The sequence below is a fragment of the Mauremys mutica genome, chromosome 1, assembly GCF_020497125.1.
Source record: "Mauremys mutica isolate MM-2020 ecotype Southern chromosome 1, ASM2049712v1, whole genome shotgun sequence".
In the NCBI taxonomy this organism is placed as follows: Eukaryota; Metazoa; Chordata; order Testudines; family Geoemydidae; genus Mauremys; species Mauremys mutica.
In genome coordinates, this window is record NC_059072.1 from 147,941,841 (window position 1) to 147,968,563 (window position 26,723).

The following is a 26,723-nucleotide window of genomic DNA, read 5'->3' on the forward strand; positions in this document are numbered from 1 at the left end:
GATCCCAGAGGAAAACTTCAGTAGCCACTCAGATCTTATAACCTGCGACAGAATAAACTTGGAAGGGAGACGCTACACATGCCACGAGTGCGGGAAAAGCTTCAGTTGGAGCTCGCACTATCTCATACATTGGAGAACCCACACAGGGGAGAAGCCCTACATGTGCTCTGAGTGCGGGAAAAGCTTCGGTCAGCGTTCAAACCTTGTCACACATGAGAGAATCCACACAGGAGAGAAGCCCTACATGTGTTCTGAGTGCGGGAAAAGCTTTAAAAAGAGCTCACACCTTATCATACATGAGAGAGTCCACACAGGAGAGACGCCCTACATGTGCTCTGAATGTGGGAAAAACTTCATTGATAGTTCAAGCCTCAACTCACATCAGCGAATCCACACAGGAGAGACTCCCTACACGTGCTATGAGTGTGGGAAAAGCTTTAATCAGAGCTCTGCCCTGAGCAGACATCGGAGAATCCACACGGGTGAGAAACCTTATGGATGCTCCGAGTGCGGGAAAAGCTTTTGTCAGCGTTCCGACCTTATCACACATCAGAGAACCCACACAGGAGAGAAGCCCTACATGTGCTCTGAGTGCGGGAAAAGCTTCAAGGATCGCTCAAACCTTGTCACACATGAGAGAATCCACACAGGAGAGACGCCCTACATGTGCTCTGAGTGTGGGAAAAGCTTTAGTCAGCACTCACACCTTATCTCACATTATAGAACCCACACAGGAGAGAAGCCCTACACGTGCTAGAGATATCAGAACACTCCGATTCTTGCACATTCCACACAGATAACAAGGACAGGGGCAAAAGGGGCAGTATGATGGATAGAGTTGTTTTGTTCGAACCAACATGTACAAGGTGAGAGGCGGCACCTTACTGCATAGAAGGGTTGTACCTCACTACATAGTGGGGCTGCAGCACAATATGTCAGGAGTGATGTGTATAAGAATGCACCCCTGGGGCGGTATCTTTTTCTGGCCTAGAGGGCAGTGGAGAGTCCCACCACTGACTGAGCTGGTCCATTGTCAGGGGGCACATATTCGTAGTATGTCCTGTAGAGTCTGTGGGGAACTAGTACTGTGCTTCGTTTGACAATAAACCTGGCCACGTACCTTCGTACCTTACCAGAGTCTGTGGTCATTGGGGGTTCTCTCTGGGTCTCGTGTGCCAGCGATCTGCAGAGCCGGGGCAGCACACAGAGGGAACACACACACGCGGCCGACTGTTATCAACATAGAACAAGAGCAGAGCACCACACCAGTGGCATCTGATGACAGGGTAAAATTTGTCATTATGGTCAGCGATTTTCATATCCCTTCTCTGGGGGCAGAGATGGGGTTGGAGCTACCGCAGGCTGGGATGTAGAGCCCATGTCCCCAGGGCCAGCTCCAGCTTTTTTGCCGCCCCAGGTAGCGAACTGGAAAAAAAAGAAAAGATGATTGGCAGCACTTCAGCAGCAGCTAAAACGTGCTGCTTCATTCTTCGGCGGTAATTGGGCGGCAGGTCCTTCAGTCCCTCTCTTCCTCTTTGGCGGCAGCTCAGAGGGGAAGAGAGGGACCCACCACCGAAGACTCGGATGTGTTGCCCCTTTCCATTGGCTGCCCCAAGCACCTGCATCCTTCGCTGGTGCCTGGAGCTGGCCCTGTATGTCCCCATCTATCAGTTACTCTAGGAACTTGTCTCTGCTCACAGGCTGCCTGTCTGGCCAGCTCCTGAGCTCTGTGGGGGTGAGTCCTTTGGCATAAGTGGCACCTGGGAGAAACACTCCTCCCAGATTCAGTGGTGGTATAGTGGTGAGCATAACTGCCTTCCAAGCAGTTCACCTGGATTTGATTCCTGGCCAGTGCACGGATGTGCCCTTTCTTGGCCAGGAATTGGTTTAATTTCAGTCCTGTTGTATCAGTTTATCAATGGAATGGGAGAATTAATGTCCCACATCCCAGCAAGGCATTTAACACCCAGTGGAGGAAGAAAGAGGCAGGACTATACAGTGAGCTGTTGGAGTCATCCTGGTATTACAATGTTTGGTTTATTTTTTTAAATGTTTCCTTTACTTCCCTCTCTGTTTTAGACTCAGAGCCTTTAAGGGCAGAAGGAACCATCGTGATCATCTGTCCGATCTCCTGCACTTTACAGGCCAAAGGACCCCACCCACTCCTGTAATAGACCCCTAACCTCTGCTTGAGTTACTGACATCTCGAAATCATGGATTAAAGCTGTCAAGTTACAGAGAATCCACCATTTACATTAGTTTAAACCTGCAAGTGACCCCTGCCCCATGCTGCAGAGGAAGATAAAACCCCCTCAGGGTCTCTGCTAATCTCCCCTTGGGGAAAACTTCCTAACCCCAAATACGGTGATCAGCTAGACCCTGAACATGTGGACAAGACGCACCAGCAGACACCTGGGAAAGAATTCTCTGCAGTAACTCCGAGCCCTCCCCACCCTATTGTCCCATCTCCAGCCGCTGGAGATATTTGCTGCTAGCAGTCACAGATCGGCCCCATGCCATTACAGGCAGTCCCATCATATCACCCAATCCATAAACTTATCAAGCTCAGTCTTGAAGCCAGTTTGGGTTTTTGCCCCCCCACTGCTCCCCTTGGGAGGCTGTTCCAGAACTTCACTCCTCTGGTGGTTAGAAACCTTCACCTAATTTCAAGGTTAAGCTTGTTGATGGCCAGTTTATATCCATTAGTTCATTACTAGTGAGGACATGTGATAGTGTGGGGGAGAGAGGGAGAAAGCCTGGATAACTGACTGTGGGAGCCAGAGAGATCCCCTGTTCCCCGATCACCCATCTCTGGGAGGAACCAGTTGGAACTGCCCTTGGGAAGCTGCCGCTAATAACTCAAGTGTGAAATCATTATTCTGTTGGAATCAGATTAAAGCCTCCTCACACCCAGTGTCACAGTCATTGACCTGGCTCATTCCTGGGATGTTACTGGCCACAGCAATACGACGAGTGGAACCAAATCCCTTTCCGGAGCCCAGGCACACAAAGAAATCCTGGAGCTTTTCGTTCCTAGGCTCCTGGTGCCATCGTGTGGGCATTTGGCTTCACTCCTTCCTGTTACAACCTTTAGCTTTCTGCACAAAAATGTTAATTCCCTGGGAGAGACGCAGGAGCATTTCTGTTTTGTGGTGTTAAGGATTGAAATGTTCCCCGGGTTCCTCGGTCCCAACCTGCCTCCCATTCTACTGCCCATGCAGCCCCATCCCAGCCCTCAGCCCCAGTAGATGCTGATTCCCTCAGCCCCATCTGTGCAGCATGTGAACCCTGTCACTCCACATTGCCTAGTTCCCCTAATCCTGAGGGACTTCAGCTCCTCTGTGTCCCCAGGGACCCTCCACACCACTCCCCTGCTTACCATGGTTCAGATAGGCGTGCCCAGCACATTTCATTAGGGTGTGCAACCAGGGAGCCCCGCCCTGATCCACTCCCTCCCACTTCCTACCCCCTGACTGCCCCCCTCAGACTCTCCAACCCCCTCTGCTCCTTGTCCCCTGACTGCTCCCTCCTGGGACCCTGCCCCTAACTGGCTTCCAGGACCTCACCCCATCTAAGCCTCCCTGCTCCTTGTCCCCTGACTGCCCCCTCTGGAGACCCCCCCACCCTAACTACCCCCCTAGGAGCCTACTCCCTACCTGTCCCCTGACTGCCCCAACCCTTATCCAGACCCCTGCCCCCAGACAGACCCCTGGGACTCCCACACCTATCCAACCGCTCCCCGCCCCCTGACAGGACCCCCAGAACTCCCAACCCATCCAACTCCCCCTGCTCCCTGCCTGCCCCAACCCCTCTCCACACCCCTGCCCAGACAGCCCCACCCCAAACTCCCGACCCATCCAATTGGCCCTGCTCCCTGTCCCTGACTGCCGCAACCCCTCTCCACACCCCTGCCCCCCCAACAGGCCCCCCCAACAGGCTCCCCTCAAATCCCATGACCCATTCAACCCCCCCGCTCTCTTCCCCATCCCATGCCCCTTCCCCACCACTCCATCTCCTCTGCATCCCACCCCCTTCCTTCCCAAACTGCCTCTTTCCCCCTGCCCCTGCTTCCCCATCCTCTTCTCTTCCCTATCCCATGCCTCTTTCCCACTGCTCCATCTCCTTCCCATCTCACCCCCTTCTTCCCCCCCGCCTCTTTCCCCCTGCCCCGCCCTGCCTAGGATGATCAGACAGCAAGTGTGAAAAATCGGGACGGGGGGGGGGGGGGGGGTAATAGGACCCTATATAAGAAAAAGACCCAAAAATCGGGAGTGTCCTATAAAACTGGGACATGATCTGGTCATCCTAGCCCTGCCCCACAACTCACTGTTGTACAAAATGAAGGATGGCTCCCAGCACACAGAAGGGAGCTCAACCAGCACTAGGACTGTGACAATGCGGTTCTGGCAGGACCCAACTGAGAGTGCCAATACAGGATCAATTGCTTAAACAGGGCAGTTACAGCCCAAGGCTGGGGTTTTTCCACCTCTAAGGCAAACCAAACCAGCCAGAAAAAGAGGACTTTGGTTTCACCCCACTGGCTAACCACAAGTCACACAAGCAATTTCCTTAGACACTCCAGTCTCCCAGTATCACCACCAGTCCCACTCGTCCTGGGGATGAATGGTTATGAAAACCAGCACCCCAATAAAAGAAAACTCTTCTCTCGATCCCAAAGAATCAAGCCCCAGACCCAGGTCAATATACACAACAGGTCTTACCCACAAATCATGCTGTTGCCAATCCTTTAGAATCTAAAATCTAAAGGTTTATTCATAAAGGGGAAAAGGTAGAGATGAGAGCTAGAATTGGTTAAATGGAATCAATTACATACAGTAATGGCAAAGTTCTTAGTTCAGGCTTGTAGCAGTTGTGGAATAAACTGCAGGTTCAAATCAAGTCTCTGGAGTGCATCCCCTGCTGGGATGGGTCATCAGTCCTTTGTTTAGAGCTTCAGTTTGTAGCAAAGTCCCTCCAGAGGTAAGAAGCAGGATTGAAGACAAGATGGAGATGAGGCATCAGCCTTTTATAGTATTTTCCAGGTGTAAGAACCTCTTTGTCCTTACTGTGGAAAATTACAGCAAAATGGAGTCTGGAGTCACATGGGCAAGTTCCTGCATACTTTGCTGAGTTACAAGGTGTATCTGCCTTCTCTCAATGGGGCGATTGTATAGCTGATAGTCCTTAATGGGCCATCAAGCAGGCTAGGCAGAGCTAACACCAACTTGTTTGGGGTGTTTCCCAGAAGCACAGCACAACTTTGAAATACAGACAGTATAGAGCCAATACTCATAACTTCAACTACAAAATGATACATACATATAGACAGCATAATCATAACCAGCAACCCACAACTTGGTCTTAGACACCTTATATGACCCCCTTTTACATAAGATTTGGTGCCACTACAGGACCTTGGTTGCAACCATGTTCTATATGGTCCCAGAATATATCAATAACGTCACACCCCCAACGCAAAATTGATGCAGGAAGTGATGACACAAACATCACTAACTGTATCCCAAGAGCTCCCCATCCTTGGGTCTGTTTTACTACAGCTAGTGTTGCACTAGAGGCCGTACCAGTGTATAGCAGAAATGGTTATCAAAGTCATATTCAATAACATAATTGAATCTCTTTACACATCAAGGTATAACTTGGTTAGCTTTTGCAGCATGGTTCTTATGTTTCATGTGATCTTGCCAAGAGCTGAAGAAAACAGCTACTTTATCCATACAAGCTCTGGCCAATGTTTGGAACCCAATTAACATCAAACCAATGTAGATATTAATGTTGTTCATAGTACAGGAATCTTGGCATTTAGCCATGAAAACAATATGGTAATGTGCCTCAGTTTCCCCTTTCATACAGCACATCAGGTCTGGAATGTCTTTTCCTCTGTGAAAAGTTCCAATACTGTTTATAGGCATTAACTGTGAAACATCAATATGGCAAGACCTTTTCACATAAAGTGTGTTTTCATGTATTTCTTTCAACATGTTCAAGGGATTTTCCAAAAGATTAGGCACATTGTACATTCTTACAGTTCTTGGTAATAGCAACACATTAGTTACAAAAATCATCATTAGCAATAAAAGACGGTTACTCACCTTTGTAACTGTTGTTCTTCAAGATGTGTTGCTCATATCCATTCCAATTAGGTGTGTGTGCGCTGCGTGCATGTTCGTCGGAAGATTTTTACCATAGCAACACTCTGTGGGCCGTCTGAGTCGCCCCCTGGAGTGGCACCGTTATGGCGCCGGATATATACCCCTGCCAGCCCATCGTCCCTTCAGTTCCTTCTTGCCGGCTACTCCGACAGAGGGGAAGGAGGGCGGGTTTGGAATGGATATGAGCAACACATCTCGAAGAACAACAGTTACAAAGGTGAGTAACCGTCTTTTCTTCTTCGAGTGCTTGCTCATATCCATTCCAATTAGGTGACTCCCAAGCCTTACCTAGGTGGTGGGGTCGGAGTGAGATGTCGCAGAATGCAACACTGCTGAACCAAATGCCACGTCATCTCTGGACTGTTGCACCAATGCGTAGTGTGACACGAAGATGTGTACAGATGACCAGGTAGCTGCCCTACATATCTCCTGGATGGGTATGTGGGCCAGGAAAGCGGCAGATGAAGCTTGAACCCAAGTAGAATGGGCGGTGAGGTGGCTAGTCGGCACACGAGCCAAGTCATAGCAGGTACGAATGCAAGACGTCACCCAAGATGAAATTTGCTGTGAGGAGACCGGCAGGCCCTTCATCCAGTCTGCCACCGCTACGAAGAGCTGGGGTGTCTTTCGAAAGGGCTTTGTTCTTTCTATGTAAAAGGCGAGAGCCCTACGGACGTCCAGGGAATGCAACTGTTGCTCCCGTCGCGAGGAATGTGGTTTTGGGAAGAAGACCGGGAGGAAGATGTCTTGATTGATGTGGAAGGCAGGGTGTGGTCGCAGCTGTACCTTGTCCTTGTGAAACACTGTATACGGGGGGTCCGCTGTGACGGCCCGAAGCTCGGACACTCACCTTGCCAATGTAATGGCGACGAGAAAGGCTGTCTTCCAGGAGAGGTACAGCAGCGAGCAGGTGGCTAGCGGCTCGAAGGGGGCACCCATGAGCCTGGATAGAACCAGATTGAGGTCCCACGTCGGGGATGGACATCGAATCTGTGAGTACAAGCACTCCAATCCCTTGAGGAACCTGGAAACCATGGGGTCCGAAAAGACAGAGCGCCCGTTCTCCCCTGGATGGAAGGCGGAGATGGCCGTCGGGTGTACCTTTAGGGACAAGACCGCTAGGCCGTGCTGTTTCAGGGACCAGAGATATTCCAGGACAGTAGGAACTGGTGCCTGCATAGGGACAATATTATGCTGAGCGCACCAGCAGGAGAAACGCTTCCCCTTGGCCAGGTATGTCAACCTAGTGGAAGGCTTCTTACTATCCAGGAGCACCTGCTGGACCGAGGCGGAGCAACGTAACTCGGACTGGCTTAACCATGCAGCATCCATGCTGTGAGGTGAAGGGACTGCAGGTCTGGGTGGCGAAGCCTGCCGTGGTCTTGAGTAATGAGATCTGGCCACATGGGCAGGGGAATTGCGTCGGTCACTGACATGTCGAACAATGTGGTGTACCAGTGTTGTCTCGGCCATGCTGGAGCGATCAGAATCAGCTGGGCCTTGTCCCTGCGGAGCTTGAGGAGGACCTTGTGGACCAGCGGGAATGGTGGGAAGGCGTAGAGGAGATGGTCTTTCCACGGTATCAGGAATGCATCCGAGAGGGAGCCTGGGGAGCAACCCTGGAAGGAGCAAAACACGTGGCACTTCCGATTCTCGCGAGAGGCGAAGAGGCAGGGCCACTCTTGTTGGGGTATCTGCCGATAAATTGTCTACCACTGCGTCCTCTATCTCAGGGACCTCCTCCACCTGTAAATTCATATTCTGCGCCACTCGTCACAGAAGGTCTTGATGAGCCCTCAGGTCAATTGGGGGAGGGCCAGAGGAGGATGTGCCTGTCACCGCCTCATCGGGTGAGGAGGAGGAGGAAAGGCCAGGGATGAGAGGGTCCTGTGGGGGCTCCTGCTCTTGAAGAGTGGCGTCAGGCACAGGTGGGGCCTGGGTGTCTGCCAGTGGCATGAGAGCATCATCCGTGCCCATAGGGGGAAGACGGCTTACAGTTGCCTCGGGCACACGGTGTTCCGATGGTGCAGACCGTGGTGCAGTTGAGGGAGCATCTTGGGCTTGATGGTACGCCCAAGGTGTCCAGAAGGACCACTGGTGGGGACCCTGTTCAGGACCTTGGTTCTTGGCAAAGGTGTGGCTGGGCGCCTCCGAGTCACGGTCCAGCATGTAATAGCCACTACTGGCCTGAAACAACACCGAGGTGTGTCTCGAAGGCCAAGGGGGTGCTGAGAGACCTTGAGTGGGTGCCGTGTCCCGAGCTGGTCGGTCGCGGGATGGCACCGGGGAGCATTACCGGGAGCTCTGTCGATACTGTGAACGAGACCGTGACCTACGACTGTAGCGGTGCCAGGAGGTCGACCAGGATCTCGATCTCCTTCATCTAGAATGATTACGGGATGAACGGTGCTGGGAACGGTGCCGGGACCTGGATCGGTACCGGGTGTACCAGGCAGGCAAATGGGAGGCTGAGCGGTGCCGTGAGTACGACCGGTACTGCGATGGAGGGCGGTGCCGGGACTGCAAGCGGCGCCGGGACCAGGATCGGCGGTGAGACCCAGATCATTGGCGGGACCGAGAGCTGGATCGGTGCCTCTCAGTGACTCCCACGGAGGGCGGCCTCAGCAAGGCAGGCTTGCCTATGGAATGTATAACTCGCACCGGTGGTGCCAGGGGTTGAGGCAGTCCGGTCTCCGTCAGAGCAATAAGCTCACGTGCTGTGGAGAAGGTCTCCGGGGTGGATGGGAGACCGAGCTCAACCACAGCGTGAACTGGGGAGCTTTGGGGCACCTGACTCAACGGCCCTTGCGGGATCGGAATCGATGGTGCCGGAACCAGCGATGCTGCGGCAGATGGCTTCGCCAGGCGATCCAGCTTGGGCAGTTACTCCGGCTGAGGTATGGATGGTGCCGAGGCAGCAGGAGTCTTGTGCTACTTCCTGGGCCGCGGCGATAAGGAGCGGTGCCGAGATGTCATCGGTGCTGGAGGGGGCCGGTGCCAGGGCTCTTTCGCGGTACCGGAATGTTCTGGAGCCGAAGGAGCGCTTCTGACAGATGGAGTTTGCTCAGCGCTCGGTGCCGAGGGCGCTGGACTAAGTGCCGCTTCTATGAGGAGCTGCTTCAAACGAAAGTCCCGCTCCTTCTTTGTCCTAGGTTTAAAGGCCTTACAAATGCGGCACTTATCATGGAGGTGGGATTCCCTGGGGCACTTAAGGCAGGAGTCGTGGGGTTCCCCCGTTGGCATCGGCTTTTGACACGCCGAGCACAGTTTGAAACCCGGTGACCTGGGCATGAGCCCTGGCACCAGGGTGGAGGAAAGGGGATAATCCCCAATCCCCCAACAACTATATACACTATCTATACACAAACAACTAAAAACTAACTATAACTGTAAACTCTTGAACTATCAACAACTATCTATAGAGAAACTACAAGGAAAGCTAGGGAAGTGGAGATCAGCTAAGCCGCGCTCCACAGTTCCAACGACCGTCATGGGCGGTAAGAAGGAACTGAAGGGCCAGTGGGCCTGCAGGGGTATATATCCGGTGCCATAACAGCACCACTCCAGGGGGCGACGCAGCCAGCCCACCGAGTGTTGCTAGAGTAAAAATCTTCCAATGATCATGCACGCGGCGCACGCACACCTAATTGGAATCGATATGAGCAAGCACTCGAAAAACAACAAATTCATTGCAAGTGTCCATCTACAATCATGTTTGTCATGCCACACCTTTGGCTCAATACCATTGGAGTTTGGGCATTTTAGGGTTAACCTCTGGCTTTCTTTTGCAAAATTCAGTTTTCTCTTTGTCCTGCGGGATCAAACCCTGATTTCTCTTGCTTAACCGAATTCACTGGCTGATGGGGTAGGCTCTCTGTGCTAACAGCTATTAGCAAGTTCTTCTTCTCCCTGCCAATCAGGTAATTTGCATCAACACAAACGCTAGCTTTTAACTTCTTAGCTGCTACCAATTCCAATGCTGGACTCTGTTTTAAAGAGATACCACACAAATCCAGAGGGTCTGAGGGTGAGAGTTTGTTTGCTCTTCCCTGCATCCTCAAGCGTTTAGCCATAAAACCGTTTTGCTCTGAAACACCAGTAACCAAATCTGTCCTTAGACCCTGAAGCACAGACTGCTCACTCACAGAATCAGCATGGAGACATTTCTGTCCCAACACCATTGTCTTCCCAACAAGCTTTCCACTGCCCAGGAGACCCAGCCAGGGACTGATGTGCTGGAGATACAATGGGAAAAGGGACTGTCTGAATTGCCAAGGCAGGAAATGAACAATCTACAGCAACATCATTAACGACAAACACATTCTAACCATGCTCTAGCCAATAGGGAAATGGGCAGGAATTCTTGCTGTTCAGCCAGGGCCACACGTACAGAGCTGCACAGCAGTGAGTGTGCTGGGGAAGCTGGTCTGAGCAAACAATTGGAAATAACCCTTCAGTGAGAACAGAATCATAGTGTAGAAAGACCCCTGTGTTAAGTGGTTGTGGTTGAGGGCTTAGGGAGCTGGGCTATGACACCATAGGAGTTTTTTCTGTGGAGGTTTGATTCTTGCCGGCTGGTGTGTTTATGGCTGTACTTTCAGTGATGCAGGTTTCTCTATCCCACTGTTCCATGGGCATCCTACTAGATTGCCAGCTGCTTTTCAACTGCAGTGGGGAGACTGTTTGTGTGTGGGGAGAGACAGTGAGTGTGTTTGTGAAGAGTGAGAGTGTTGAGGTAGGTGGAAGCGGATCATTATTATCCTTACCTGAAAGAGGGAGAAGCTAAGGCTGAGAAAGGAGAATTGACTTTCACACACCCAGTCAGTGGCAGAGTTGGGAATAGGACCCAAGAGCCTTGATTTTCAAACTAACCATCGGATCTTGAATTTCAGACATTGAATGAAGTGATCTCACATGAGCTCCAGACCAACAACAGTGCATAGTAATTATTCAGCAAGTATTTGAGGAGAACTGCAATGTTAGAGAGAATCATGAACTACTCAGAGACCATTAATGCACAGAAGCAGCAAAATTAATCAAACATAACTGCTTATGACTAATTTACTTGGTCTTAAAAGAGACCAACAAGGACCTGAGTCTCCTCCCTGTCAATAACCCCCTGCTCAGCCAATCAGGGTAGAGACTGAGGATGGGAGGCTGAGGGTTCTCACAAGACAGCCCAAAGGATGGCCCAGGTCACCGGTGGGGATCACTGCCTGAGCACTATTTCAGCCCCACATTTTTGGGTGGACCTCCCACAGTGGGAGCTGCAGAGCACTCCCCCGCAACACCCACACCCACACACACATATACCTCCTGGTGTTAGGAGGGGAACAGAAGAAAGGACAAAAGAAGCAAGAGACAAAGAGAAAGGAGGGAGGGAGGGATTGAGGAAAAGGTGAAACAAAAAGGACAAACCCTAATGTCCCCAGTGATTCTAAGGGACAAAATCCCAGGTACGGAATAAAATTCTGCCTCCTTAAGCTTGTGTTTTCCATGCCTAGAATTCAACTCTCACCAGATGGATCAGACTGAACAGGTTTCAAACCTCGAGGAGGCTCTTACCTTCTAAACAGGGATGGCTGTTTTCTAGTAAAATCACTAAACACTCTCAGGACTTCAGTGTCCTCTTATGGACACAGCCCTCTGGCTGTGCCCCACTCAGTTCTCTCCCCCCTTCCAGAGGGGCAGCTGTCCTCTCCCCAGCCACTTGCCTCAGTGGCCAGCTGCAGTCCAAGGTGTAGCCACCTGTGTCAGTGGCTACTGAGGCAAAAGGGGTGCACCTCCAACCCAGCCATCTGTTTCCCTGGACCACTTCCTCACAGACCTAGCACCTTCCTCCACCTTTGTATCAGGGCCTCAGTCTGGCAGTAGTCAGCCAGGAGGTCACTCATGCTCCCCTTACCCACCCAGCACTGCTCTGAGCATGGTGCCCTCCCTTCTCCTTCTCCTTCCTTCAGGGCAGCCAATCCTCCCTCTTCAAACTCCAAGGAGTGACTGACTCTTGCTCTGCTGAGTAGCCCTTTATATATAGGCGGCTCCAGCAAGCCTTCTCCTTATTGGCTCTCCCAATAAGCCCTTTCCTGATTGGCTGGGTTCTGCACAGCCTCTGCAAGACTGCCATAACCTTTCTCCTGCTTGTTTGGGACAGCCACCCCACCACACTTGGAAAGCGGCAAATGAGAAGTCTAGAGCTGAAGGAAAGGTTACCATGATTCAGAACTGAGCCGAGGTTGCTGCAACTGAAACACAGATCACTAACCACTTTATGATCACAGTGGCTGGTGGGAGAAGCACATATTAGAAGCCCTCTGTCAACTCAGCTGTGGCTTTCTGTGCACGGGGAGCCAGACACCTCAAGGTCTGCAAGTCTTGAGGGAAATGGGAATTTGCAGGTGTTGTCCTGGACCATCAAATGGAACAGTTACAAACATTTTCTTGAGGCAGGCACCATGGCTTAGCTGACTAAAGCCCCTGTTTAGTAAACAAGAGATCTGGGGTTCAACTCCCACTCATACATTGTTGTATGGCTTTTGTCTCTGCTCACATTTTCCTGAGTCTTCCTAGAAAACAGAAGAGACCTCCCTTGGTAATCCAAGTAATTGCTTGCTAAGGAAAAGGCTTCTTTGGAGAGAAGCATTGGGAAGAATCAAATCACAGGCCTGGAGCTGATGAAAAGGCTGCTGTCACTGGCATTAACATGGCTGTTGCATCGACTGCAATTGCTGCAACATGAGAGCCTGTGCCACGCGTCCTTGTGATTTGCTGGGGATGTCTGCACACAGATTTCATGTCACCTTCCTTTTGAGTGTCAGTGATGAAAAATGGAGCAGCTGGGAGAAAAGTCCAAGAGAGTGGCACCGTGGCTAAGCTGGCCAAGGCACTTGCCAGGTAAAGTGGAGGTTAGGGATGCAGCACCCAGTGGTGCCTTGCCAAATGTGTCTGCTCTTCCCACCCTTTGGTCAATCTTTTGAGGAAACAGAGAAGACTGCCTTTGCCTTGCAATGCAAATCCTTGCAAATGGCAGGCACAGGATTCTACCTCCCAGCAGCCAACTGCACCTCCCCAGGCTTGGCAGAATGAATGGTGGTGCTCTACTATCCCCACTTAGCTGCACAGCGTCTTCCCTGCCTTCCTCAGATCCACTTTCCTCTATTGCCCCCTTCCTCTCTTAAATCCTCCTTTTGCAAGTCATGCAAAGGAGGCTTGCAGGAAGTGACAGCCTCTATAGGCCAACCTCCAAGGGCAGAGGAGGCCAAGCCACAAGCCTCCAATAGATGGCAGATATTGCACTTACACAGACATGTACAGGTAGGGGCACATCCAACTGAGTTACATGAATGCTTCTCCCAGCCACTCATAAAACCAACAATAGAGAGCCTCCCACCAATTCCCCCCAGCTCTGCAGCCTTGCACCCCGGATCATATCATCTTGCCTTAATCAGAAGCCTGACCAGTGTGAGTTTATTACGCAGAGTCCACTCCTCCCTCACTGTGAATAGTACATGAACCAGCCTTGTAATGGAGCTGAGATTTCCCAAGAACTTCAAACAAATACACTAGTTTAAGTACAGCATAAAACAGATTTATTAACTACAAAAAGAGGGATTTTTAAGGATTATAAGTGGTAGGCATAAAAGATCAAAGTAATTTACCAAAGAAATTAAAGATAAATGCACAATCTAAACTTTACACCTTATTACACTAGGCAGTAGTTACGTTATGCACACAGGAAGGCTTAATGCTAGAGCTGCAGCACATGCTGGGCAGGCTTAAGGCTGGGCTCCCCATGGCAGGAGAGAAGAAGACTCGGCCCCTGGAGGGGCAGGCTGGGGCTTCCTGGATCCCATTTGCTCACAGCCAGTGCCCTGCCCCCACTCCCAAGTCATCCATGGCGCCCCCAGGTCGGCCAGAATGAAGCAGCGGTTTTCACTGCACCAAGTCCATTTATGGCTTACAGGCAACTCCCCAACCCCCTCCCCACACACACACAGCCCATCATCTCAGCCAGAAAGGAGCCCACTCATCCTCGCCATTGCTTCTTTTCCTTCCACCCGGAAACCTGCTTCTCTTGGGCTGCAAGTAGCCATCCCTGGGGTGCCAAGAAGCAGACACGGGTCTATCTCCCTGAAGCCAACCCCACGTCCATGGGTTCAGCCCTCAGAAGGGTAGATGAGGGTTTCCTGGATCCCAGTCGCTCACAGCCAGCTCAGCCCCCCACCTCTAAAACCATCATTCAGTCCTCCAGATTGGCCATAAAGGAGTAGCCACTCTCCACTTGGACTCAGATTTGCTTGTTTTCCTTTCACCCAGAACCATCCTTCTTCTCCTGGGCTGCAAGTAGCCATCCCTGGGAAGCCAAGAGGCAGGCACAGGATTCTACCTCCCAGCAACCAACTCCACCTCCCCAGGCTTTGCAGAACGAATGGTGGTGCTCTGCTAACCCCACTTAGCCGCACTGAGGCGCTTAGCTTCTGCCCTGCCTTCCTCAGCACGACTTTCCTCTATTGCCCCATTCCCATCTTACTTCCTCCTTTTGCAAGTCATGCAAAGGAGGCCAGCAGGAAGTGACGGCCTCTCTAGGCCAATCTCCAAGGGCAGAGGAGGCCAATCCACAAGCCTCCAAAAGGTGACACCCCTAACTCCTCTAGGTTCTCCAGACTGACACCAAGGTGCTTTCTCCACTGATGTCAGCACCCTCTGTCATACAGGGATTGGAGTTATCCCAGGGATAGATCAATAGCAGAAGGAGAAGCACCTTTCTGAACAGCAAGGGGATCTGGGAAAAGAAGCCAGCATGTTTCTGCCTGGTTTTAAACCAGCAACCTTTTGCATGTTAGGCAAATGTGATAACCAACTACACTACAGAAACTCCATCCATTTGGTTGGTGCTTGCCATGGCACACACTGATTGACAAACCTAGAGGCAGCCCTTCAACAGGTCAGCTGGAAGAGCAGAGGGCTGGAGCCGGGGCTCAGAAAGTCATCCTTGCGTCGCCCTTCTGACTCCAGCTTGAAGGAGAGCTTCTTTTTCTTCCCCTTGCTGACAAAGAGCAAGAGAAGAATGAAAGGTCAGGTGGGCCAACTCGGTGCAGAAGCCCATGCTGTCTTTTCCTGCTACATAGCCTGAAATGAGGGACTCATGTCAGTTAAAGGAACTGCTGCACTTTCAGAAAACAGCCCAGCCCTGCACACAGGGGGATAGAAGACCCTGCCAAAGCCTGGGGATTGAACCAGCACTCTCCCAACTGAACTACTTCAGCAGCTGCTAGGTTTCTTTTTGGCCTATTGCTTTTCTGTCTGGGATGTTTTTGTCAGCTGTGGCACAGAAAAAGGACGTCATTACAAGCGGCCCATGAAGGCAAGATTCACTTTTGCCTTCCTTGCTCAGGTTTACTCACTTCCTCGCCCTATTCCTGCCTTAGTTCCTGGGTTTCCTGAAGGCGACGGGGGCCCAGTGGTACGAGGAAGAAGTTGGGCAGCTGGTGGCAAAAGTCCTGCCACCACTTGCCACCCGACTCTCTTCTCCCAGCTTCACATATTGGCTGTTAGGGACTTGGTGCCCAGGAGCGCAATGGAAGGCAGTGGACAGAGCCACCATTGCCTTGAAGCTCTGGCTCATTAAACCATATCTTCAATCACTGATGGCCAATGAGAGACTGACATTGCTTGCTATTTTAGCACTTGAAAATGCCATTGGCCAGTCATTGGATCTCTTTAATGCTGTTACAGAACAAATGAAAATAGAATCTCAGTGTGACATTCTATACCTTTGGGGGAGTGTGCTGTAACCTCCATAGTCCTCATTTTCATATAATCCTCATCTTACATATAAAGCCTGACTTGTAAGGTATTGGGGGAAAGGTTATGATCTGCTGAAAGTCATTTCTCTACCCATAGATGTATACCATTAATGCATATTAAGTTATGAGAATTGTGTAGTATGGTTGTCACTGTGCTGTAAAGTGGGGGAATCAGCCAAATATTAGCACCCCAGTGGCAACAGCAAGGAAAGTAACCAATGCCCAGATAGGGTGTCAAACAGCCCATCAACAGCCATTATCCAGCAAGGGAGCTACAATGCAATGACTCACCTGCATGAGACCACACAAGGGGAATTGCTCAACCTTGCTTGGAGAGACGCAGTGATGTTCACCTGACTCTGGAGGGTGGGGGCAAAGCTAATGGGGAAGAAAGGACATGATAAAAGGAGAAACATTTGCCAGGCTTTATCTCTCTCTTCCACCTACATCTACAGACACCACCACACCAAGCAACTGCAAAGAAACACTGAAAGTATATGGCAATAAAGATTGTTTTCTGTGTGTCTAAAGGCAAAGCATTGGTCCCTGGGAAGGGAGGTGGAAGGATGCCATATCTTATACTGACATGTGACAACTTTTCATAAATGCAAGGTTGGGTCTGTGGGAAGAACATCTCCCTACAGAAGAAACAAACACAATAGGAACAGAGATTCTTTGTTCAATCTGCAACTCTGAAAAAGACACAATTATTTAGTTCTTAGCTCCAACACCTGGCAATTTGCTGACCAGGCCTATCTTAGCAAGCAAGGCTTTCTGTTTACCCCAGCTTTCTCTTAGCTGATCACTATTTGCTAGGCCTCTGGTCCCTTGACCATACTCTGGACTTTGGGTCTGGAAAAGAGCTGGCACAATCCATAGACCAGGTTGTTATATAAAATGCACATGGATTTTAACCCTTCACATACAGTAATAGCAAAGTTCTTGGTTCAGGCTTGTAGCAGTGATGGCAGGTTCAAATCAAGTCTCTGGAGTCCATCCACAGCTGGGATGGGTCATTCAGTCCTTTGTACAGAGCTTCAATTTGTATCAAAGTCCCTCCAGAGGTATGAAGCAGGACTGGAGACAAGGCATCAGCCTTTTATAGTCTCTTGCCATGTGATCTTTGCTTTCTTTGTCCCAAGGACACTCTATCCAGCATGTGGCATAGAAAAACTTTAGAGTTTTGTCCATACAGGTCCCTGCATACCTTGCTGAATCACAAGGCGTATCTGCCTTCTCTCAGTTGGTTGAATGTATAGCTGATGGTCCTTCATGAGCCATCAAGCTAGGGTGACCAGATGTCCTGATAAAATTGGGACCATCCTGATATTTAAGTGTTTGTCCCACGTCCCGACCAATATTTGGTCGGGATGCACTTTGTCCTGATATTTGCTTCGCCGGCAGCACTCGGCTTTTTTTTTTCTCTCTCTCTCCTGCTCAGCCGGCATGAGCTGGCCTCCCCCGCCAGATCCGGAAGGGGTTACTACTGGCCGCTCGGCCAGAAGTGATGCCATGGCCGGTGGGGAGCCTCTGGTTCCCCCACCCCGTTTGTAGGACTTTGCCAAGAGCCTTGTGTGCCATGAGGGGGCCGCGGGGCAGGGCTGACTGGGCTCCAGCAGTTCCCGGGCATGGCGCAGGGCCATAGCAGAGCCCCACGGTACTGTCAGCGGCTCCCCAGGGCGTAAGCCCGTGGCAGAGCCCCGGGGCGCTGAATCGTGGGGAGGTCTAGGAGGTGGACCCCAGAGAAACCCTGTGAGAACCACGTTTCCGCTTCGCGGCAGGGACGGCTCCGGACAGGCTGCCTGAGGACCAGGCACTGGGCTGAGTCGGTGAAGTCAGAATGGAAAGAGGCCTCGTGCCAAGCTGCTAGGACAGGTGTGAGGGAGGCCGAAGGAAACTGGGCATCCAGCCACTGCATATGGCCCCGAAGAAGGGAGGGGGATTGCTACTCCTGGGGTGGGACGTTTGGCAGGGGAGGCAGCAGGCTCCACTTGAGGGTACTCAGAAGAGATGTTTGAGATTTTTTTTCTCCTGCTTTGCTGGCAGCACTCAGCTCTTTTTTTTTTTTTGCGACCCCTCCCATCCTGATATTTTCTTCCTCTCATCTAGATACCCTACATCAAGCAGGGTATGCAGAACTGACACCAACTTGTCTGGGGTGTTCCCTGGAAGCATAGCACAAGTTTGAAATATGGGCAGCATAGAGCCAATATTCATAACGTCAGCTACCAAAATGATACTCATCTAGAGATAGCATCATTATAATCAGTCAGCCAGAACCTCTCCATAGACCCCTTACACGACAACCTTTCTAACATATTGGCTACACATATATAACAGTGGTCGCAACGGTGATCTATACAGTTACAGATTATGTCAATAACATCACAGGCGGTGACATGGCATCAGTGAGACTGATACTGGAATACTGCCTCCAGTTTTGGTGTCCTCATTTAAAAAAGATGTTGTGAAATTGGAGCTGCGGCAGCAAAGAGCCACCAAAATGTTCTGAGGGCTGGTGAAAAATGCCTTCTAGTGAGCTATTGAAAGAGCTCAACCTGTTTAGCTTATCAAAAGAAGATTGAAAGGTGACTTCGTTGAAGTGTTAATGTGCCTTAACGGAGAGAAAATGTTGGGTATTAAAGGGCTCTTGAATCTAGCAGAGAAAGGCATAACAAGACCCAATGGCTGGAAGGTAAAAAGAGACAAATTCATATTACAATTAAGGCACAAATATTCAACAGCGAGAATGATTCACCACAGGAACAAGCTACCAAGGAACGTGGTGGATTCTCCATCTGTTGATGTCATTTAATGAAGACTAGATGCCTTTCTGGAATGGGTTTCCCTCAAAAGTAGCTATTGTGTCATACAGGAGGCTTGTGATATGCAGGGAGTCAGATTAGATGCTCTAATGGTCTCTTCTGGCCATAAAGTCGACTAATTTCTGAAAAACTGAGTGTAGCATGATGTTTTCCTGTCTAGCCGGCTTGCTTCCTAGAACGAACGCTCCTTGAGTGGGGTGATCCACAGGGAGTAGCTCAAACCTCCAAAGTGCCTGGCCAGGGGCAGGACATTAGCACAGCAAGGGAGGGGTGTGGCAGTGACATCACAAAGGCCTTTTGCAGGACATCAGTCTATTGGTCAAAGGTGGTGGGGAGGTGGTGACCTCACGGAGAGATGCTGACATCAGGCAGGCAGGACAGGGGCGAGGGGCCAGGGAAACCTCAAAGACCCCTGTGGCTTTGCTTCAGCAAGTCTCCTTCTCCAGGTCTCTCTTTGAGGACTGAGAGAGTATTCGGGTTCACCTACGTGAGTACCAGAAGGCACCTCTTTCGAGTTTTCTCCTTCCCTTTTCCTGACTTTACTAGAAAACAGCGATTCCTGTTTAGAAGGTAAGAGCCTCCTTGAGGTTTGAAACCTGTTCAGTCTTATCTATCTAGTGAAAGTTGAATTCTAGGCATGGAAAACACGAGCTTAAGGAGGCAGAATTTTATTGCCCCCCTGGGATTTTGTTCCTTAGAATCACTGGGGACATTAGGGTTTGTCCTTTTTGTTTCACCTTTTCCTCCCTCCCTCCTTTCTGTTTGTCTCTTGCTTCTTTTGTCCTTTTTCCTGTTCCTCTCCCAACACTAGGAGGTGTGTGTGTGTGTGTGTGTGTGTGTGTGTGTGTGTGTGTGTGTGTGTGTGTGTGTGTGTGTGTGTGTGTGTGTGTGTGTGTGTTGTAGGGGAGTGCTCTGCAGCTCCCACTGTAGGAGGTCCACCCAAAAATGTGGGGCTGAAATAGTGCTCGGACACTCTTGTGTGGATTGGTCTAAGCTGAGTTTGATGGTGGGATGGAAATTTTTGAAATCCTGTTGGAATTCCTCAAGGGCTTCTTTTCCATGTGTCCAGATGATGATGTCATCAGTGTAGCGCAAGTAGAGATGGGGCATCAGGGGACGAGATCTGAGGAAGTGTTGTTCTAAGTCAGCCATAAAAATGTTGGCATATTGTGGGGCCATGCGAGTACCCATAGCAGTGCCGCTGACTTGAAGGTATACATTGTCCCCAAATGTGAAATAGTTATGGGTGAGGACAAAGTCACAAAATTCAGCCTCCAGGTTTGCCGTGGCATTATCGGGGATACTGTTCCTGATGGCTTGTAGTCCATCTTTGTGTGGAATGTTGGTGTAGAGGGCTTCTACCTCCACTGTGGCCAGGATGGTGTTTTCTGCAGGATCACCAATGGATTGTATTTTCCTCAGGAAGTCAGTGGTTCTCGAAGATAGCTGGGAATGCTGGTAACATAGGGCCTGAGGAGGGAGTGTACACAGCCAGACAATCCTGCTGTCAGGGTGCCAATGTCTGAGATGATGGGGCATCCAGGATTTCCATGTTTATGGATCTTAGGTAGCAGATAGAATACCCCTGGTCGGGGTTCTAGGGGTGTGTCTGCATAGATTTGTTCTTGTGCTTTTTCAGGAAGTTTCTTAAGCAGATGGGGTAGTTTCATTTGGTAACTTTCAGTGGGATCAGAGGGTAATGGCTTGTAGAATGTGGTGTTAGAGAGCTGCCTAGCAGCCTCTTGTTCATATTCCAACGTATTCATGATGACGACAGCACCTCCTTTGTCAGCCTTTTTGATTATTATGTCAGAGTTGTTTCTCAAACAAATTTGTTAGTCTCTAAGGTGCCACAAGTACTCCTCCTTCTTTTTGCTGATACAGACTAACCCGGCTACCACTCTGAAATATTAATTTATCCAATTCTGTTTTAAACCCTGTTATAGTCCTAGCCTTCACAAGCTCCTCAGTCAAGGAGTTCGACACGTTTACTATGTGCTGTGTGAAGAAGAACTTCCTTTTATTTGTTTTAAACCTGCTGCCTATTAATTTCATTTGGTGGCCTCTAGTTCTTATATTATGGGAACAAGTAAATAACTTTTCCTTATTCACTTTCTTCACACTACTCATGATTTTATAGACCTCTATCATATCCCCCATTAGTCTCCTCTTTTCCAAGATGAAAAGTCCTAGTCTCTTTAATCTCTCCTCATATGGGACCCTCTCCAAACCCCTAATCATTTTAGGTGCCCTTCTCTGAACCTTTTCTAGTGCCAGTATACCATTTTTGAGATGTGGTGACCACATCTGTATGCAGTATTCAAGATGTGGGTGTACCATGGATTTATATAAGGGGAATAAGATAGTTTCAATCTTATTCTCTATCCTTTTAAAATGATTCCTAACATCCTATTTGCTTTTTTGACTGCCGCTGCACACTGCATAGTCGTCTTCAGAGAACTATCCATGATGACTCCAAGATCTCTTTCCTGATTAGTTGTAGCTAACTTAGCCCCCATCATATTGTATGTATAGTTGGGGTTATTTTTTCCAATGTGCATTACTTTACATTTATCCACATTAAATTTCATTTGCCATTCTGTTGCCCAATCACTTAGTTTTGTGAGATCTCTTTGAAGTTCTTCACCATCTGTGTTGTTCTTAGCTATCTTGAGCTGTTTAGTATTGTTTGCAAACTTTGTCACCTCACTGTTTACCCCTTTCTCCAGAACATTTATGAATAAGTTGAATAGGATTGGTCCTAGGACTGACCCTTGGGGAACACCACTAGTTACCCCTCTCCATTCTGAACACACCGATGGGCGAACCTGGAGAAAGTGATGGCAGCCCTTCAATGGGTCAGCTGGTCGCACAAAGGATTGGAGCCGGCACTCAGGAAGTCGTCCTTACGTCGTCCTTCTGACTCCAGCTTGAGGGAGAACTTCTTTTTCTTCCCCTTGCTGAGAAAGAGCAAGAGAAGAAAGAAAGCTCAGGCGGGCCAACTCAGTGCACAAGCCCACACTGTTTTTGCTTGCTGGGGAGCCCAAAATGAGGGACTCATGGTGGGTAAAGGCACTGCTGCGCTTCCAGAAAGCAGCCCACCGCAGCATAACAAGAGACCAAAGAGCCTGCTAAAGCCTGAGATTGAACCAGGGACCTCTAGAGCTTCAGTTTAACACACTCCCAACTGAGCTACTTTAGCACCTGAAGGGCACTTTTTTGGCCTGCTGCTTCTCTGTCCAGGATGTGTTTGTCAGCCCTGGCACACAAAAAGGGCATCATTGTGAGCACCCACGAAGGCAAGATTAATTTTTGCCTGCCTTGCTCAGCTTGACTTGCTTCCTCACCCTATTCCTGCCTTAGATCCTGGGTCACCTGGTGGCTGAACGTGGTCCATTGTCTCAAGCGGTGCCAGAGCCTGACACAGTGCCCCTGGGCAGCCTTTGCTCTGCGCATGCCGGCCGTGCACATTTGCAAATACTTTAAAGCTCCTGTCAGTAAGTTCTGGGGAGAGTTGCTCATTTTCAGAGGAAGCCCCCTAAAATTGGCCTGTCTCACCCAGTGGTACATTGACCTCTGTTCAGACTGAGCCAAAGGTCGGCCACTGTTGCGGATGAAGCCATCCTGCAAGCTCTTTCCACCTAGCCACCCACTGAAAATCCTGTAGGATGTAAGGTGGGAATAGAAGAACACTAGAGGGAGGGGGCTTCCTAATCTCCTCCCCTTTCCACCATCATTGGCCATCCCTTACCCCGTGCTGCACCCAGTGGGGTAAAAAAAAAAACGTCCATATCCGAAGAGTCAGTTGCATTCTTTGTGGTTGCCCCGCCATTCCCCTCGGGCCTGACCTGACCTCCAGCTCAGCCACCCACTGAAAGTTAAAACACAAAAAAGTAGAGCCGTGAAAGGCTTCAAGGCCCACCAGGCCCAACCCCCCTTCTAATACGGCAGAAAAGCCACACGTCTCCTGACTAGGCAGGGACATCCTATTGCCCCACAAGAGGTGAAAGGCCATCCTGTTCAGTCTCAGCAGCACTCATGGAGCAGGGGGGAATACATGGCTGAGGAAATTCCCCACAGGCAAAAGATAGGTCTTGAGCATCACAACTTTGTAGGCTAATGACAAAGTCCACTGACGCCACCGGCTGAGCCATTCCTCACAGGCCAGCAACCGTTTCTCCCAGTTCGCATTCCCCACCTCATCCCCAACCAAATGCTAGAAGTCCCAGCTCATCCACCTGCCCACTCTTGCAGCCCTCCTCTTCCGCACTGACTGATAGGGAGGAGTATTGAGCCTCCCTCTCTTAGGCCCTTCAGCATCCCTGGGGAACACCAACACTGCCCAAGTGACTTAGGGCCAGTAGGTCAACCAAGAGGGCTGCCTTCTAGGCCAGGCTGCAGCCCAGCTTCAGGACTCAGAGGAAATTCAGCTCGCATCCCTACCTACAGGACTCCAGGCATGGCCAGCCTTCTGGATCAAACGTCCCCTCTTGTGCTCAAGTCAGAACAGCTAGCGGGTAAAAGACAGGCTACCATGTCATTTGAGAAAGAGCAAGATGAAGCTCTGGAAATCCCAGGATAGTTAGCTGGCAACCGAAGGACCCCAAAGTCCCACTGAGACTTGAATTTAAATTGCAGGATTCAAAGTCCTGAGTGCTGGCCCTTACACCATGGGACCAGCAGGGGAGCCCTTAAGCTTTGTTGACTTCTGGCAGGGAGGACTCTGCGGGGACATTTTTTTCTGGCAGGAAGGACTCAGTGGGAACATGCCTCTCTGACCAGTCCGGCATTTGCTCAAAAAGTCAGCACACAGTGCTTCGCTGCAGGCCCAGAGGCCTGTCTTCCTCCAGACTGTGAGGCCAATGGAAAGGTGAGGAAGTAGCACCTTCAGTCCCAGGCAGTAAAGGGCCCTTCCTAGGAAAGGCCAAGTCCTGAAAAGGAAAATATTAGAACAAGGAGAGTCCTCCTGAAGTCTTTGGAGAGCCATCCTCTGTTTGATCAAGGACTTGAATCCTGGATCCTCAGATTAAAAGTCTGATGCTCTACCAACTGAGCTAGCCAGGCTCATACACAAAATAGGCAAATTTCAAGCAGAAGAGAAACTAGTCAAGAAAAGGAGAGCATGAAACAATACAGAAAACCTGCTATTCTCACTCTCTTAGCCACAGCCTGATCCTCCATCTGGCACCCAGCGGGCTTATTCTTTTTTTTAGTTAAATATCAAATATAGGAGAAAACACAGTTATACAAAACAAAATAAAATCACAAACAGAAATATCATTGGAAATACAAAAAAAAGGAAAATGCAATCCCCATCACTTTATCATATCTGGGACATTCCTGTATCGAGAGCACCCGCTGAGGTCCCTGTGTGCTTACAAGAAACCTGGAGGAACTCATACCACAGCCTGAACATGAAACTCAACTGCTTCCAGGTGCCACAGTAAAACCCTTTCCCTGCTGTGACATTGCACTCCATAGGATTTTATGAAAATATGCTAATGAGTGTGAATATAATGTAACTGAAATATTCTTCATGAAAAGGATCTCTTGTATGGTATCATTACAAAGCTTATAATCTACTATGTGTTGTTGTCAGAGGTGTTGTCAGATGCTACCGGTGTGGTGCTCTGCTGTCTCCTTGTTAGTATCGCTCGGCTGCGTGCTTGTGTTCCCTCTGTGTGCTGCCCCAGCTCTGCAGATAGCTGACACAGCAGACCTGACGAGAACCCCCAATGACCACAGAGTCTAGTAAGGTATGAAGGCACGTCGACCAGGTTTACTGCCGTATTGGACACAATAATAGTTCCCCGTAGAGTACTTAGTCTACCGGGCATACTACGAATATGTGCCCACGGTCAATGGACTCGGCTCAGTCAGTGGCGGGACTTTCCACTGCCCCCTCGGCTGGACAAAAACACCGCCCCAGGGATGCATTCTTATACATAGGTACAAACAAGTTACACATCACCTATTGAGGTGCAACCCTTCTACGTAGCCAGGTACAACCCCTCTACGTAGTAAGGTGCTACCTCTCACCTTGTACATGTTGGTTCAATCAAAACAATTCTATCCATCATATTACCCTTTTGGCCTTGTCATTGGGATGGGTTGGCCTGTTCCTTGTTATCTGTGGAATGTTCCAGTATAGTGTGTTCTGGTACCATGTTTATACTTTAACTCTGCTAGGTGAATATATGTTTATGCAACATCAGCCCTTTTCTTGCCAGCTTCTGTGAGCAGGGCCTGTTCCTGGCTCACAGCTTAACTTTGCTTTATGTTACTGCACTTACTACGTGTGTGTGTGTTCATCCTATTTGTATGAACAGATCATTCTTTTATCTGAAACTAGAAATATGAAATACAATTCTGAGGTCCTGTTGTAATTATGCAAAGCAGGGGCCATTAATAGTGATTTGGAATCTTGATGGCTCCCATTAACCAGGACAATCGACTTCAGATGGCTCTGTCCTGCACCATCTGTCAGTCAGGCCAGGAAGAATGAAGGCTTGGGGTTCTCACGGGGCATGTGACCATGTAACCTGGTACAGGAATCCATCTTAAACCTGGGGCTTTTCCCCAGGAGAGAGACAAAAGATTCCTGCCTTGTACCAAACCTGTATAAGGGGTGGAACAGAAGCAAGGTGGCTGCAGTCATGAGAAATCCCCTAGCTACCACCTGAGCTGGAACAAGGACTATACCAGGTGAAAAGATTGGGCCCAGACTAGAAATAAGTCTAGCCTGTGAAAGAAGCTTATTGGAAGATCTCTGAGGGTGAGATTTTATCTGTATTGAGTTTCATACTGTATTAGGTTTAGACCTGCATGTTTTTGTTTTATTTTGCTCTATGGAGAATACAAACTCCATAGAGAAGGAAAAGTTAATTCCTTAGAAGTGTGTGTGTATGTGTGTTAGATGGGTGGGAGGGTGTTTAGAAACCACTCTCCTATACTTTCATTTCTCTGATTTTCTTTAGAAAATCTGAAGCAGGGAGCAAAAACCATTGTCTTTTCTGAGGCTTGAACAAAAAACAGATTATGACACTGACCAACTGTGCTAAGAAGGCCAAGGGAAAAGCTTAGGCTCAGTGCATATAGGACCCTCCTACAGCAGTGACTGGGGCAGGGAAGGAGCCAAGGGTGTGCTGGAAGAAGCAGGGAGATCTGGTACCCACAGAGCTGTCTGGTCAGCTTTCTCAGGAGCAAAGAAATCAATTCTCCCTGTCAGTGAATAATGTACTGAAGCTAATGGCAATAGAGGGTGGATGTTTCACAGCTATGCACCCACTTCCACCTTTTAGAACTTACTTTTCTTTCCCTAGTATGGTATTTTCTCTGTACAAAACAAGTTGGGGAAGCTATCTGGTAACAAGAACCAGGGCCTCAGACAAGGCTTGAACTCCTAGCACAAACAATATTCCTCTTTGCACTAACCAGTTGCACCACTGCAAGTGCTTTCTAGAGAACACTTGGGAAAAGGCAGTTATCGGTCCTGTTGCACCTTATAGACTAACAGACGTATAGGATCACAAGCTTTTGTGGGTGAATCCCCACTTCGTCAGATGAATGTAGTGGAAATTTGCAGGGGCAGGTATAAATATGCAGGCAAGAATCAGTTGAGAAATAAGGAGGTTAGTTCAGTCAGGGAGGATGAGGCCCTCTTCTAGCAGTTGAGGTGTGAACACCAAGGGAGGAGAAACTGCTTTTGTAGTTGGCTAGCCAGTCACAGAATTCCCACTACATTCATCTGACAAAGTGGGGATTCACCCACAAAAGCTTATGCTCCTATACGTCTGTTAGTCTATAAGGTGCAACAGGACTCTCTGTTGCTTTTTACAGATTCTGACTAACACAGCTGCCCCTCTGATACTCAGAACAACAGTGTCCCCTGGTGGGTGTAAATCACTGACCTCTCTCCTCTCTGA

At 49.5% G+C, this 26,723-nt stretch overlaps 1 protein-coding gene across 1 annotated transcript in view; it reads left to right on the top strand.

Moving 5' to 3' along the window:
* LOC123356218 (zinc finger protein 850-like) overlaps positions 1-26,723 on the top strand; it is a 316,339-nt gene that overhangs the window by 162,419 nt on the left and 127,197 nt on the right. The window contains exon 5 of the mRNA XM_044999231.1: positions 89-750. Coding sequence (XP_044855166.1) covers positions 89-750 — 662 coding nt within the window. The remainder of the gene's footprint in view (positions 1-88; positions 751-26,723) is intronic.